Here is a 17445-nt window from a genome sequence, read left to right as displayed (position 1 = left end):
GAACTGTTTTATTTGTTGGTAACCCTTTTTCTCTCTAGTATTTTTTGGGGTACTTAAGTTCAGATGCATCTTCCTATGATATTTAAAACATTAGCTCCATAAAAAGAGAATCCCTTTGTATGATAGCAAATCTTTAAAATATATTATTAAAATGATTGATATCCCTGAGATATCTTAAAAAAATAGATATTTGGGCAATTCTAGCTCAGAGCTCCTCAACTTTTCTGGCTTTGTCGACTACAGGAGGGTAAGAGAAGGTTCTGTAAAAGTGGCATGCAAGTAAGCAGGCACAGGGGTGCATTTGCATCAGTAGTGGGCATTCATGCACACCACTTGTGTACGGGAAATGCATGTGTACACACTGATCAGCTGCTCACACACATGGGGATGCACGCATGCTCACTCACCACTTCCACATCCCAATTCAAAATGGTTCATGGCCCAGTAGTGGGCTGCAACCCAGGAATTGGGGACCCCTGTTCTAGTTGATGCGGTGAGGTGGAGCCTCTTGAACAGATGAATTGTTTACCTGTGGAACCAGATGCTCAGGCAGCAGGGAATTTATTATTAGAATTTACTAGAATTCTTCAAACAGAGAATGATGAATGAATTATCTTCTATCAGAGATGCTGTAGTGGATCACCCACTGAGCAGAGAAGATTGCACTAGATGACCTCTCAGGGTCTTTTGAATTCTACAATTCTTTTAGCTTTTGTAGAAACAGTTCTTATATTCCCATACTCTTTTCAAACTCAAAAAAGAGAAAGACTATATTAAAATGTTATTTTTCAGCTGTATCTTCAGTGGCATTTTATTGTTTTCCCAATAAGAACATGAAATTCTGAGGTATTGAAGTGTATCTATATTTAACAAGATCTGCAATTATCTTGAATGAATTTTTTTTTTTGAAAAAGAAAAGTGTTTTGTTGGCTTTTTAATGTACACCTTCTTTCATTTAATAATATAGGATGTAAATTGCATTTGATATGTAAAAAAAAATTGCCATGGATTTCTACTGTAGAAAGAAGATAAACAAGGAGAGAATCAACCTAGAAATAAGGAGAAATTTCTTGACAGTTAGAACAATTAATCAGTGAGATGACTTGCTTTCACAAGTTGTGGGTGCTTCATTACTGGAGGTTTTTAAGATGAGATTGGACAGACATTTGTCTGAAATGCTACAGGGACATGATGGCAAATCTATAGAATATGCGTCGAAAGTGGCATGGACAGCTATGTTGCTTGGCACATGCAGCATCACTTGTTCCTCTTGCAGGTTTCTGATGCGCATGCGCGGGGTGATAGGTTGACCTTCAGGCATGTGGCAGTGCGAGAAACTGGAAGAGCTGGTCTTCCATTTTCCAGGGTGAACATGCAGGCCAGCCAGCTGAACATCATCCACGCATGCACACCACCAAACCCAGAAGAGGCCAGTGTGCATGTCCATATTGGAAACCACCTGCGCATGCACCCTGGGCAACCCTTCTGGGCTGCAGCCCAGAGAAGCACATGCACATGCCAGGGGTGGGTTCCTACTTACTTCACTGCTAGTTTGCTTATTCCTACGCTGCCTAGGCTGTGGGAGGAATGTGTATGTGAAGTGTAGTGCTGTGCTAAAAAAAGCTAGGAAGAAAAAGCTAAAAACATGATGGCGACTTCATGCATAGTGCCAGAATCTCTGCTTCTGCACATGTTCAGAAAAAAAAATGTAATTTTTCTTTTAATTTTTTTTTTTTAAAAGATGGTGGCGCCCATGGTTACTGGAACCAAAACGGGTCAGTGACATCATTGTGACATCACCAGTGGGTTGCTACCGGTTTGTGTGAACTAGTCCAAACCAAGAGGAACCCACCCCTTGGGCATGTGCAGGAAGCTATCTCTCTCTCTCTCTTTCTCTCTCTCTTTCTCTCTCTTTCCTTTTTCAGCACTCAGTGCCAAAAAGGTTTGCCATCACTGCTATAGGGACCCTAGCAGGAGGGAGTTGGGCTAAAAGACCTCCAAAGTCCCTCTCAACTCTGTTATTTTGAAATCAGCATATATATATATATCTTTATGTATATGTATATGTATATGTATATATAATCTATAGTAGTCAGATTCAGATTTGAAATAGAGAATGTTGCCTAAAATAAGCACACACATTTTTATTCTCATACTGCATTCCATCAATACTGCATTATGTTGTTTTTATTTCCCAGCACACTTGAAAAGAGATATAAGGTGAAGCATGGCTTAACTGAAATATAGATTTGTGTTATAAAACTGTGTATTCAATTTCATTATAATACAGTTATGCTTAATATAAGAGAATACATGTAGCTCACTAGTGAGCAGCAAGACTCCACAGTATGCCTATTCCAAGCTGCCCTGAGAAAATGCAACTGCAATGCTATGAAATAAACATTAAAGTAGAATGATAAAAATGAATTACTCAAATAAAGGATCTCTCTTAACTCAGCAAAATTATTATGCATGTATTCTAGACTCTTTATATGCTTAATTCCTTAATCTTAAGGGTTGTTGTTGTTGCTTTGCACCATATACTGTATTAGTAGAAATGCAGCTTCAAATCTAGTAACAGTACTCTTATTGAAATCAGGGAATTTTAAATTTGATTGATTTTGTGCCATCAAGCTGGTATCAACTCTTAGTGACCACATACATTTTCTCCATGATAATTGGTCCCTAACTGGATTCTCAGCTCTTCCACTGCTACTGTAACCCATCCACTTTGCTGCCCTCTTTGTCATCCTCTTAGTTGTATTTCTGTTAAATAACAGTGACATAGGGTATTCTGCTCCTAAGGTCAATCCAAATCACCATCGTACAGTATACACTTGAGCTGGACCAGAAGATGATTATTAGAAACATAGAAACATAGAAACATAGAAGTCTGACGGCAGAAAAAGACCTCAAGGTCCATCTAGTTTGCCCTTATACTATTTTCTGTATTTTATCTTAGGATGGATATATGTTTATCCCGTGCATGTTTAAACTCAGTTACTGTGGATTTATCTACCACATCTGCTGGAAGTTTGTTCCAAGAATCTACTACTCTTTCAGTAAAATAATATTTTCTCATGTTGCTTTTGATCTTTCCCCCAACTAACTTCAGATTGTGTTCCCTTGTTCTTGTGTTCACTTTCCTATTAAAAACACTTCTCTCCTGGACCTTATTTAACCCTTTAACATATTTAATGTCCCCCCTTTTCCTTCTGTCCTCCAGACTATACAGATTGAGTTCATGAAGTCTTTCCTGATACGTTTTATGCTTAAGACCTTCCACCATTCTTGTAGCCCGTCTTTGGACCCGTTCAATTTTGTCAATATCTTTTTGTAGGTGAGGTCTCCAGAACTGAACACAGTATTCCAAATGTGGTCTCACCAGCACTCTATATAGCGGGATCATAATCTCCCTCTTCCTGCTTGTTATACCTCTAGCTATGCAGCCAAGCATCCTACTTGCTTTCCCTACCGCCTGATTGCACTGTTCACCCATTTTGAGACTGTCAGAAATCACTACCCCTAAATCCTTTTCTTAAGCAAACATGCAAAGAAAACATAGAATTCAATTATGATGAACTAAATTTCCCTCTCCAAATTGGCTCCTGGATTGGGTCTACTATCTGGTAATACTGAAATCATGCGAGTTTGCTGTTGAGTAGCTAAAATTACTATCATTTACCTAGTGAAGGGCTACCAAAAATTTTACTACCACACTGTGGCGTGGCTTATGCAGGACACCCTGCATTTTCTTTCAACATCTTTCAGTGCAAATTAGGTGCTCTGGGGTGGAGCTCCATTTTTGCTACCCCACTGCGTTCCCCCCTGTCCGGGCAGTAGCCCACCCATGCATTTACCTATGTACCAGAATTTTTAAAACAAAATATTAGCTGCTTGGGGTAAACTGGATCTTGGTACAGGTGATTCAATTCACAATTGAGACCGGGATTTTAGTGTGTTAGATTTATTGTGTGAATTTTTATACATTAATTGACCTATCCAGAAAGCAACTGATAGTCAATGCTATCCTACTAACATTTTTTAAAGTGTTCATTATTAGATACCAATGAAAAGGGCTCAAGGGTTCAGCAGTTAAAGATGCTGAGCTTGTGCACAATAGGGTGAGCTCCTATTCCTTACCGCTGCAATTCAAAAGCATGCAAATGTGAACAATAAATAGGTACCACTTCAGTGGGGAGGTAACAGCATTCCATGCTGGTGAGACCACATTTGGAATACTGTGTTCAGTTCTGGAGACCTCACCTACAAAAAGATATTGACAAAATTGAACGGGTCCAAAGACGGGCTACAAGAATGGTGGAAGGTCTTAAGCATAAAACGTATCAGGAAAGACTTAATGAACTCAATCTGTATAGTCTGGAGGACAGAAGGAAAAGGGGGGACATGATCGAAACATTTAAATATATTAAAGGGTTAAATAAGGTCCAGGAGGGAAGTGTTTTTAATAGGAAAGTGAACACAAGAACAAGGGGACACATTCTGAAGTTAGTTGGGGGAAAGATCAAAAGCAACATGATAAAATATTATTTTACTGAAAGAGTAGTAGATCCTTGGAACAAACTTCCAGCAGACGTGGTAGATAAATCCACAGTAACTGAATGTAAACATGCCTGGGATAAACATATATCCATCCTAAGATAAAATACAGAAAATAGTATAAGGGCAGACTAGATAGACCATGAGGTCTTTTTCTGCCGTCAGACTTCTATGTTTCTATGTTTCTATGTGCCTTGGTGTAGAGTCATGCTGGTCACATGATCACAGAAATGTCTTCAGACAATGCTGTCTCTCTTGGCTAAGAAATGGAGATGAGCACTGCCCCCTAGAATCAGACATGACTGAACAGGGTAAAACTTTACCTTTGCCTTTATTAACCATCAATATGATCAAGGAACTTTCGAATCAGCTAACTTATAATGATCAGTTATGCCCGCCTTTAGAGTGTATCTGCTAGCAACTGAAGTAAATTAGCTGTTGGTTTTTTTGCAATAGCTATGCACCACATATTTGCTCTTGTGAAAGAAACAGTCGGAAATACCTGTTAGCTAATTATTTCTAAGTGCTAATTGAGTGTCAAGTTCCCTTCATTACTTTTTGACTATCTCTGAAGCAGCATAGAGAAGAACTTCTTTGATGTGAACTTTTTGATGTGTTGCTTCCTTATATGTGGCAAATTTTTGCTTCTTTGTGTGAATATTTGTTCCTTGCAACAAGCCACTATGGATTACCTTTATACCATTATTTGAATGTCTTAAAAATTCTCCTCCTTTTTTCCTATTATAGTAAACATTATATGAAAGTACACAAATGTATCTACTTGCTGTAACATTTTACAATTCACGTACAACTTGCACTTGTTCTAGAGTTCTAGCTTCAAGGTAAATAACAATTAGCAGGCCAAAAGATTTTCAACAGTTTTGTATTAATTGACTACTGAGTGAAAATCAAGTTATCCTGACTACCTCTGCTTGCTTGATTAAGCATCTTTAAGCCAATGTCAGCTCTTAGTGACCACCCATATAGATTCACTTCACTCCTGAATGATCTTTCTTCAAGGTCTGTCAGAGATGCATTAACTGCTATCAGAATTGAATCCATCTACCTTGCCACTGGTAGTTCTCTATTTGTTTTTTAATTCAACTTTTTCAAGCATCATGGACTTTTGAAAGGAGCATGTGGTCCATATGATATATCTTTAAGAGTGAGGGCCTGGGCAATTGGCTAGAGAGAAGTTCCCTGAAGATGGGCTCAAATCTGAAAGCTTGGAAGACAAAACCTCTGGTCCTACTGACTGATCCATATTGGATTGGACAATTGTGTTTACGTGAGAATTCTATGTTTTTTTTTCCTCTGAACTCTTTGTTTTCCTAGCTTTCCATGGGATCCTTAAAAATCTTTTCATTTGTGCTTGCTCTTCTGCAGTGATATATTCCATATATTTTCTTTTTATGATTTTCCTGTAATTACATGAAATAAAAATCCATCTGCACTTTTCTGCATTTTAGCAGTTTTATAGTGAGATAGGTTTCTATAGCCTAAAGTGTATTTCATCTTAAAAAGACTATCTACCTTTAGTGTCCTTATTTGCTGAATTTATTTAGAAACTTTCCTCTCCAAAATTAACATTGTTTTATGATCCATTCACAGCAACTGATACAGAGAATATATTGTTTCTGATACTAGAGATGATTAAGCCTTACAAGTAGTAACTATGATAGCCTTTTCCTCTATGGATTTGCTAACACATTTTACTATTGCCAAGAATATCTGAATGTCAAATCAAATCAAATCTTTACTATCGTCATAACCACCATAAATATTAGGATGAGTAAAATTTCATAGGATCTTACGTTTCACCATGCTTGTGTATATCTGAAAGAATAAGTATTTAACTGCATGTGTGTATGAAAGAAGTAGAGTTGGTGGGTTCTGCCAGTATGAGTAATATATTGGGTTGACTTGAAGCCCCAATCAAAACTGAAATATTTAAATTAATACAAATGACAATGCATTTATTTCTGCCCTTAAGTAAGCTATGTAATTTATTTAAATAGCAATAGCATTTAGTCTTCGGAGAGGGGTAGCATTCAAATCAAATCAATCAATCAATCAATCAATCAATCAATTTAGATTTATACACCGCTTCACAGTGTTTTACAACCCTCTCTACGTATACTGCCCCCAACAATATGGGTCCTCATTTTACCAACCTTGGAAGGATGGAAAGCTGAGTCAACCTTGAGCCTACTGAGATTCGATCTGCCAAACTGCTGGCAGCCGATGATCAGCAGAAGTAGCTTTCAGTACTGCACTCTAACCACTGCACCACCAAGGCACTGCCAAGATGTATCAAGTAATAACAAAACTATTTATGGATTAGATGCATTTAAAAAAAGAAACTGATGTGTCAATATTTTTTTAATCTCAGGTCAGCATCTGATAAAGGGGGAGGGGGAGGGTGGGAGAGAATTCCAGCCCCTTCTGTACATAGTTTATTTCAAATATCCCACTTGATTGTAATATAACCAGGGAGGTGCCGAATGGGGTCACTGGGATTTCCCCCCCAGCCACTTAAAATTAACCCTGCTCTATGTCACTTTATTACAAGGCAGGAGAAAAGAGTCTTCAAATTGAATGGGTAAAAAATTCTAAGAAGCTATCCAACTGTTCTTCTCACTGTACTGTAGATTTTATTTCCTGGATTCTTTGCCTTTCGAGCTCTAGTTCGATCTAATCCACATTCAACCTCAGTCCCTTTTTTGCCATTTTGTTAGAAACATAGAAACATAGACCTCTGACGGCAGAAAAAGACCTCATGGTCCATCTAGTCTGCCCTTATACTATTTTCTGTATTTTATCTTAGGATGGATATATGTTTATCTCAGGCATGTTTACGTGCAGTTACTGTGGATTTACCTACCACGACTGCTGGAAGTTTGTTCCAAGGATCTACTATTCTTTCAGTAAAATAATATTTTCTCATGTTGCTTCTGATCTTTCCCCCAACTAACTTCAGATTGTGTCCCCTTGTTCTTGTGTTCACTTTCCTATTAAAAACACTTCCCTCCTGGACCTTATTTAACCCTTTAACATATTTAAATGCTTTGATCATGTCCCCCCTTTTCCTTCTTGTGTTCAGTACACAAATTTGGTTTTATCCTGTTTTGTTTTGGGAAAGTTAAAATTATCCTATGGACAGCTAGGTGGACAGTAAAACTCAAGGCTTACGGGAGAATCGGGTTGCCACAGATAAGTATACTGATGGGAAAGTCAGAGCGGATACACTAAAACATTAAGAAAACTAAGTCACTATATGGACTCCTGATGGAAACTAGGAGAGTGAGTTCTAGGCTTCCCTTAGGCATGAAAAGCTACTGGGTGGTTTTAGGCCAGTCACTCGCTCTCAGCCCAACCTAATTTATAGGATTGTTATGGGGAAATAGGAGGCAGGAGAGTTAGATCTGTTTTCTCTCTCTCCTTCTGTCTCATAAAAATCTAATAATATTACAGTCATCAAGATTTCTGGGCAGAGAAATATGGATAAGGCTGTCTCAGTAGGATGCAGGCGCATTCAGAGGCCTTCTGAGGTCTCTCTACATTGGTCCTGCTGCCAACTCTCCTCCATCCCTCAGCAGTAGTCTGTACACTGTTCAGCCACTGTTGACTTCTGCAATAAGGAGCCCATTTATGTGACACAGCGGATATGCCACTGAAGTTTGAGGAATCTAATAATTTAGCATTTTACAATATTTTTTTATTTTAAAAGTTTTTTATTTATAAAACATTTTTTAAAAAATAACATAATATCACATTATGACAACAATACAGACGGATAACAAAAAAGAAAAGGTGAATGGCAGTCCACTGAATATTTATATTGGTTATTCCCTTTTTTCTCCTGTATTGATTTTCCAATACAGTGATACCTTGTCTTACAAACTTAATTGGTTCCAGGACGAAGTTCTTAAGGTGAAAAGTTTGTAAGACGAAACAATGTTTCCCATAGGACTCAATGGAAAAGCGATTAATGCGTGCAAGCCCAAAATTCACCCCTTTTGCCAGCCAAAGCACCCGTTTTTGCACTGCTGGGATTCTCCTGAGGCTCTCCTCCATGGGAAACCCCACCTTCTGACTTCTGTGTTTTTGCGATGCTGCAGGAGAATCCCAGCATTGCAAAAATGAGTGCTTCGCTGGTAACGGAAGTCCAGAGAAGGGGTTTCCCAGCGAAGGGAGCATCAGTGAAATCGCAGCATCGCAAAAACACCGAAGTCCTTGAAACCCCACCTCCAGACCTCTGTGTTTTTATGATGCTGCGATTTCACTGAGGCTCCCCTCGCTAGGAAACCCCACCTCCGGACTTCCGTTGCCGGTGATGCGCCTGTTTTTGCGCTGCTGGGATTCCCCTGCAGCATCACAAAAACAAAAAAGTCCAGAGGTGGGGTTTGTAAGGTGAAAATAGTTTGTAAGAAGAGGCAAAAAAATCTTAAACCCCTGGTTTGTATCTCGAAAAGTTTGTATGACAAGGCGTTTGTAAGACGAGGTATCACTGTATCTATTTGAGTTTTAATTTATTTATAATTTCTCCTCCTTACTTTCTAGCCTTTAATCTTGGTTCTCCTCTCTATCCAATTATATAATTTGTTCCAGGTTTCAAAATCATCTGTATCTAATTTGTCCTTTAACTCGAATGTCAGCCTATCCATCTCTGCACGTGTTAAGATTTTAAATAAGATTTCTTCTTCTGTAGGAACCTCTTTATTTTTCCATTGCTGGGCATGTGCTATCCTTGCCACAGTTAAAATATGTAACATTAAATATATTTTCTTTTATCATATTTGTCAATGGTTATTCCCAATAAAAATAAATTGGTTTCAAATTGAGTTTATATCTCTAAAATGTTTTCCAGCCATTGCCTAACTTTTTCCTAGCATTCCCTTGTTTTTTGGCATTCCCACCACATATGGTAATAAGTTCCAATATTCTTACAATATTTTAATGGGAGTGGAAGTGGATGAGGACCTATTCATTGTAAAGAGGCATTGCCTCCGTTTCTTCTGAGTTCAGAGGAGGGAAGTGAATATTAGGAAACATTGCAGGATCCATGTACAGGCTTTTCATAAAAATTGGTAAATATAAAATAATATATAGACTAAATATATAGACTAAAAACAATGTTGTCTGGCAGGACCCAGGGGAAGAGCCTTCTCTGTGGCGGCCCCGACCCTCTGGAAGCAACTCCCGCCCCAAAGATTAGAATTGCCCCCACCCTCCTTGCCTTTCGCAAGCTCCTTAAAACCCACCTCTGTTGTCAGGCATGGGGAAATTGAGATATTCCTTTCCCCCCAGGCCTATACAAGTTATGCATGGTATGTTTGTGTGCATGTTTTGTTTTTTAATAAGGGTTTTTTTAATGATTTTTTAATTATTGGATTTGTAATATATTGTTTCTATTGTTGTTGTGAGCCGCCCCGAGTCTGCGAAGAGGGGCGGCATACAAATCTAATTAATAATAATAATAGTAATAGTAATAATAATAATAATAATAATAATAATAATAATAATAATAATAATAATAATAATATCGTGACTGATGATAAGTCAATGATGTGTGCCCTTTTTTAAAAAAAGTAACCAGACTTTTTGTGTTCTCTTTTTCTTCAGGTTCATTCTTGTACCTTAATACATCAGAAAATATGAACTTCCTCCTATTGAGCCCATGGCTGAGAAGCAGTAGTGAAAACTGCATGGTTCAGGTGGCTGTCTACAAATATATCCAACCCAATGGGAAGTATGTTGCTCAGGTCCTCCATGCTAATGAAAGCCACATCAAAACCCCCTTGTTTCCTGGCAGAGAAAAAAATGGGTAGGTCTCTTTATTCTCACCCCAACCCCAACCCCCCCCCCCACCTTCCGATACTACAATTTTGCTTTGAAGCATTAAAACTGAGCTAAATACTTTTATCTGTAGAGTACTTTCTAGTTTCATCTTTCTGCAGGGAGTTCTTTTGGTCTAGATTATTTAAGAGAGAGGAGGGAGGCTACTCCTTGGATCTGTCACTGGGAGATGTTATTATTATGTCTACTTTCATTAATCTATTTGGATATATTAATACTTGACCATACTAATTCACACACATGCACGGACACACAAAATGAGTAATTACAGCCCTCTCTGCTCTCAGGGACACTTTTTTATTCATGAATATACTGCGTTTTTTCCCTGATTAGCAGAGTTCTTTTTTTCTTTCACACTGTTCTGCAAGCTGGTATATAATAACTGAATTCAGTATAATTTAATTTTCGAAACCTCAAGCATTAGCATAGGAAAAATACAAGTTCTACAGTATAACGCTAATTCTTGCCTGCGGACACCAAGACAAATCAATACTTGGAAAAAGGTAATGCAAATTTACTCATTTGCTAATATACAGGATGAATTCATACTTTGCATTTAACATTATTGATTAATATGATCTATAAACCCTAAAGTTTGTAAATCTTTGTTTATAACTTAATATTATTCATAAACCCAGATACAATGTCTTATTTCACAAACCTTTGTTAAAATAAAACCGCAGCTTACTGCTGTTTGTGAGATTGGACTTATTATAGTGGTGCTTAGTAGGTATTTACATAATCTGTCAAATAAATTAAATATTCCATATGAAACCACAGGGTTTTGTTGTTGTTGTTTTTACATTGTCGGAACTGGAAAGTAGCCATTATTTTTTCATAGAAACATAGAAGACTGACGTCAGAAAAAGACCTCATGGTCCATCTAGTCTGCCCTTATACTATTTCCTGTATTTTATCTTACAATGGATATATGTTTATCCCAGGCATGTTTAAATTCAGTTACTGTGGATTTACCAACCACGTTTGTTCCAAGGATCTACTACTCTTTCAGTAAAATAATATTTTCTCATGTTGCCTTTGATCATTCCCCCAACTAACTTCAGATTGTGTCCCCTTGTTCTTGTGTTCACTTTCCTATTAAAAACACTTCCCTCCTGAACCTTATTTAACCCTTTAATATATTTAAATGTTTCAATCATGTCCCCCCTTTTCCTTCTGTCCTCCAGACTATACAGATTGAGTTCATTAAGTCTTTCCTGATATGTTTTATGCTTAAGACCTTCCACCATTCTTGTAGCCCGTCTTTGGACTCATCTTCTAAAACAGTGTTTCCCAACCTTGGCAACTTGAAGATATTTGGTTTCTGGCTGTGGGATTCTGGAGTCCAAATATCTCCAAGTTGCCAACGTTGGGAAACACTGTTCTAAAACACGGGTATCAAACTCGATCGCATCATGACATTTTTTTTACCTTTGCGGAGCTGGGGTGAGTGTGGCCTGTGCATGATGCATTGGGCTGCTAGATTACTACCTGCCAAGGCTAGCAATAATCAATGTATTAAGAACATAAGAAGAGCCATGCTGAATCGGGCCAAAGCCCATCAAGTCCAGCATTCTGTGTCACACAGTGGCCCACCAATTGTCCATGGGGATCTTGAGCAGAAAGAGAAGGCAAAACCCTCCCTTTCCCTAGACCCCCAACAAATGGTACCCAAGGGAATCCTGCCTGCCTCAACCAACATAGAGGTGGCACTTGGACGTCCGTTTCAATAACCACTGATACACATGGAATCCATGAGCCTCAGTGGCACAGTGGTTAGAGTGCAGTACTGCAAGCTACTTCTGCTGATCATCAGCTGCCAGCAGTTTGGCAGATCGAATCTCAGTAGGCTCAAGGTTGACTCAGCCTTCCATCCTTCCAAGGTCGGTAAAATGAAGACTCAGATTGTTGGGGGCAATATGCGTACTCTCTGTAAACCCCTTAGAGAGGGCTGTAAATCACTGTGAAGTGGTATATAAATCTAAATGCTATATTGCTATGTAAATCTGTCTAATCCTGTCTTGAACCTACCCAGGCTGACAGCTGTCACGACCTTTTCTGGAAGTGAATTCCATAAACCAATGACCCTCTGGGTGAAGAAATATTTCCTTTTATTTGTCCTCAATTTCTTACCTATAAGCTTTAAGGAGTGCCCCCTCGTCCTAGTATTATGCGATTGAGAAAATAATTTTTCTCTATCCACCTTTTCGATGCCATGCATGATTTTATACACTTCAATCAAGTTGCTTCTTAAATGCCGTCTTTCAAGGCTGAAGAGACCTTGAACCTATTCAGTTGGCAGACTCCCTACTGAGGCTAACTTTAAGAACAAAGGGTCTGCAGGATTCACAAATACTGCCCGATTTGAGAGTTGTAATAGTCCTTCCACAGGTTTTCCTTTTAATCTCTTCTTAATATTATTTCAATACTATCTGAAGTGTTTTGAAGGTTGAATGCACTTCTATGTCACTTTAGTTTTGCTAATTAAGATATACAGTACAGTCGTACAGCATGTGTTTCTTTTCACTTCTTTAAAGTCTGTACACCTTGTGCAGAAGCCAAGCTAGAAAGAGGCATTGATTTCAGAAAGTGGTTGTTTTTTTTAATCACACAACCTTGATTATCTCCTTATATATTCATTCTATGCAGGAGAAAGCACCTACAGGAAACTGGAGTGGTTTCAAAAACAAATCTATTTCCTATTTCATTGGCCTTGTATAAAGTTTTGCATTATTTCCAGGTTGGTCACACAAAGAAAAGAAGCCAGAATTCTATTTGGCAGAAGGTCATATTCAACTGGAGGAACAGAGGTCAGCCAAGTGGCTCAGCTGAACAACTTCAGTGTCTTCTGTTGGAGAAAATCTAAAGCACTTTTTCTCAACCTTATCAATTTTAAGATGTGTGGACTTCAATTCCTGGAATTGCCCAGCCAGCATTCTTCTTAAAGTTGGCAAAGTTGAGAAACATTGGTCTAAAGCAATATCCTGTTAGTAACTATAAGGTGACTGGCCTCCCTCTCTTTTTTGACTTCTAAATATTTATATATTTTAAAAGGTAGAACATAGCAATGGCTTCCATAAAGTTTTAAAGACCCACCTCTGACGGCAGGCCTGGGGATGTTGAAATTTTAATACCTTGCCCGCCCAATGAATTAATGTCTGATGCATGATGTTTGAATTTGTTTGTTTGGTTTTTAATTATGGGGATTTTTATTTATTTATTTTTCTTTATTTACTTATTTTGTCCAATACACAATGAGAGTTTTAGTGAGTGTGTGTATATATATATATATATATATATATATATATATATACACACACACACACACACACACACACACACACACACACATACACATACAGTAAAATACATGATGAAGGTTATAGAGGAGATACTCTATATCTATGAAACAATAGGAATCTGGATAGGTCAACCGTGGATAATCTAAGGGTAAAGTGTTGGGGGTTTTGGGATGACACTATTGAGTCTGGTAATGAGTTCCACACTTCGACAACTCGGTTACTGAAGTCATATTTTTTTACAGTCACGTTTGGAGCAATTAATATTAAGTTTAAATCTGTTGTGTGCTCTTGTGTTGTTGTGGGCAATACTTAGATCTTGTTTAAGGTGTCTTAGTTCTAGGCTTTCTAGGCCCAGGATTGAAAGTCTAGTCTCGTAGGGTATTCTATTTTGAGTGGAGGAATGAAGGGCTTTTCTGGTGAAGTATCTTTGGACATTTTTAAGGGTGTTAATGTCTGAGATGCGATATGGGTTCCAAACAGATGAGCTGTATTCGATGTATGATGTTTGAATTTGTTTGTTTGGTTTTTAATTATGGGGATTTTTAGTTGTAATTTTATATAGATTTCTGTCGTGTTTATATTCCTTGTTGTAAGCTGCCCTGAGTTTCAGGAGAAGGATGACAAAGAAATCAAATGGATGGATGGATATGGATGGATGGGTGGATGGCATATTCCATTTAGAGTATAACTGTTCTTTCAAATATTGTGGCCAATAAGATGCCCCAAAGTACATTTTTCCCAATTAGTTCAGAACTGTTCAAAGTATCAATTGCCTATGGTCATAGAAATGCTCCAGAAGACAGCTGAGATGGAATGAAGCAAGCCTAGAACATTAGTTTTTGTCCTTTGCATTAATTTGTTAACCAACGGAGAAATCACAGTACTATTCGTATCTCTTAATCTCAGGACAAATTAGCTTTTTGAAAAATTAGCTTTTTAAAATATAACCTAGTAGTGTAAAAGTTGAATACACAAGAGCCCTATTTGTCATCATAGCTCAACATTTTAACCCCTCTTAATCCATAAATAATATTTGTATGCTTGCAACATTTAAATAAAGTATTTAGGGTGATGGTATTTTTTAATTTAATTGAGCTCAGGCTTTCTATTAAGTAGTTTGCTCTTTCTGGCCTATGGCCAGCTAAAATATCTTACTCCAGTTGTGTAATTAAGATTAATTTCCAGTGATGCCTCAATTTGTCAGCCTTTCTGTATGTGTGTGTGTGTTTAGATTGGGTGAGGGTGGAGGCAAAGCAACAGGAGCCTATTTTGAGCAAGCTGATTTTGGATACTTTGAAATGATGTTCTTTGTTTCATTTAGAATTTAATTTGAATATATGAATACTGTGCACCTTTTATATTTTGATTAAAAAATTACCTTCATAGTTGTAGAATACATATTGCAAAGAACAATTTAAAACAACTGTCATAGTTTTGTTTGCTTGGCAAACTGCTGAGATAATTATTGTACCAGTAGCTCTGCTAGCTCGTTCTTGAAAGGAGGGAGGGAGGAAAGATTTTCAAAAAGTAGCTGATTCATAGAGCAAATTTACCTTGGATTCTAAAAAGTTTATAAAAAATAGGTGCAAGGCTTTTTTTTAAATAAAAACAAAAACATAGATGCTAGTAAGGGGTATCAAGATTGGGATCATAGCATCCTGGATGAGAATCATTTAGTCCTTTGCAAGAATCCAAATAAAACAATTTCCCTGTGTTACTCTTAGTCCAAATTATGACCAACTCACTCCTATTGGTGTATAGATTAGATTAGATTAGATTTATTGGATTTATATGCCGCCCCTCTCCGCAGACTCGGGGATGCCCACATTCCTTAGCCAGAAGACTCAAAACCAAGAGGCTGCCAATGGTATTTGCCCAACAACTTTAGCATTGATTCCCAATGGAAATCCAAATGGGGCACTGAACACCCAGATATAGGAAGACATATAAATGACCCCCAAAAGGGTGCCAGGGTTTGAACTAGCAGTTACAATCCTGAATAAGATTCACACCTCACTCGGCATCTGCAGGGACTCTGTATAAATGAGGCAGTATCCTCACCTCAATGTGATTGTAGATCAAATTGTATATCATAATCGTGGCTTTCAATAGCTAGATGTTGGCATTGGGACATAGATTTTTTAACATTTATATTTCATTATGTTTTACTAATCTAGGTGATATCTTAATATATATTGCCAGTAGGATTTGCTAAATAAATAAATGATTTGATTTTAGTTAGGAATTGATTCCAGTTAGGAAATCCAATATTGTTATAATAATACAACAATTTGACGTCTTAATCAATTCTCCTACATATTGTTTAGAAATGGAGTTGTGGCATGTTTTCTTCTCTTTTATAAATGTTACAGGTACAGAAAATTTGTTCTCAATAGATTCTGATAATTATTTAACTAGAAAGGGCACAGAAAATTGCTTTAAAATTGCAATAAATCTATGGACTATAAACAAACATAGAAAATTCAGGAGGCTAGTAGCCCCAGATTGTATACTATCATCCTAAAATGGTTTGCATTGTTATAATTACTATACTTCTTTTATGGTGCAAATCCCTACTTGCTAAAAACAATTATTTATATCTGGGTTCCTCAGTCTAGTAGTCTAAGGCAACTGAATTATCCTCTTAGGAGTGTATGAGATTTATACTCTAACAATATCACTTTTTGATGTGATATTGATGTGTGTTTGAACCACAGGGTAAATGGAGTCAATCTTAACTTAAAATAAAAATCCCATTTCTCCTATGTTATGGATAAGAATTTATCACACAATGGAAATTCCACTCAATTGTCTTCAAATGAACGGACTGCCTAAACTTATACTAGAACAGAAATGCCTCAATAAGCAGAATAAAAAGATAGTTGGTAAGCTTAAATTAAACCCCAGTTGAAGTAGGTGAAGTGAAATGAAATGAGTGAAGACATAGAAAATTTTTCTTCCCTTATTCCAGTCAATTTTAATTCCCCCGCCCTCCCCATTCCCTTCCACCAATCTTTTTGGGAATGGAAGATAGATAGTTAACTTAGTTGTATTAGGCTTTGTTGACCATTTTACTTAACATACTAATTTTGGGCAAACCATTTTGAATTTCTTAGGAAGTTAGTTTATTTGTAATTTATTTATTTATTTATTAGATTTGTATGCCACCCCTCTCCGAAGACTCGGGGCGGCTCACAACAGTAATGAAAACAATATAGCAGTGGAACAAATCTATAAAACCCTATAATTATTAAAAAAAACCAAACAGCACATACCACAACCCTATAATTATTAAAAAAAACCAAACAGCACATACCAAACATAAAACAAAGTATAAAAAAGTATTTTAAAAAGCCTGGGGGAAAGGTGTGTCAACTCCCCCATGCCTGGCGGTATAAGTGAATCTTGAGTAGTTTATGAAAGACAGGGAGGGTGGGGCAGTTCTAATCTCTGGGGGCAATTGGTTCCAGAGGGCAGGGGCCGCCACAGAGAAGGCTCTTCCGCTGGGGCCCGCCAAACAACATTGTTTAGTCGACGGGACCCGGAGAAGGCCAACTCTGTGGGACCTTATCGGTCGCTGGGATTCGTGCGGCAGCAGGCGGTTCCGGAGGTACTCTGGTCCAATTTTATAAATAAAAGTTATTGGGAGCTTTTTCTACAAAGTTAGTTTACTTCTCTGTGTCTTGAGCTAGTTTTCCTAACAAATCAAAATGAAAAACAAACC

At 37.6% G+C, this 17445-nt stretch overlaps 1 protein-coding gene across 1 annotated transcript in view; it reads left to right on the top strand.

Annotated features, from left to right (window-relative positions):
• Positions 1–17445, top strand: part of LOC139153593 (ALK tyrosine kinase receptor-like) — a 348525-nt gene that overhangs the window by 72020 nt on the left and 259060 nt on the right. The window contains exon 2 of the mRNA XM_070727773.1: positions 10186–10387. Within this exon, the coding sequence (XP_070583874.1) occupies positions 10186–10387 (202 nt within the window). The remainder of the gene's footprint in view (positions 1–10185; positions 10388–17445) is intronic.

Source organism: Erythrolamprus reginae, chromosome 1 (genome assembly GCF_031021105.1).
Source record: "Erythrolamprus reginae isolate rEryReg1 chromosome 1, rEryReg1.hap1, whole genome shotgun sequence".
NCBI classification, from domain to species: Eukaryota; Metazoa; Chordata; class Lepidosauria; order Squamata; family Dipsadidae; genus Erythrolamprus; species Erythrolamprus reginae.
This window is presented reverse-complemented; position numbering and strand designations above follow the sequence as displayed.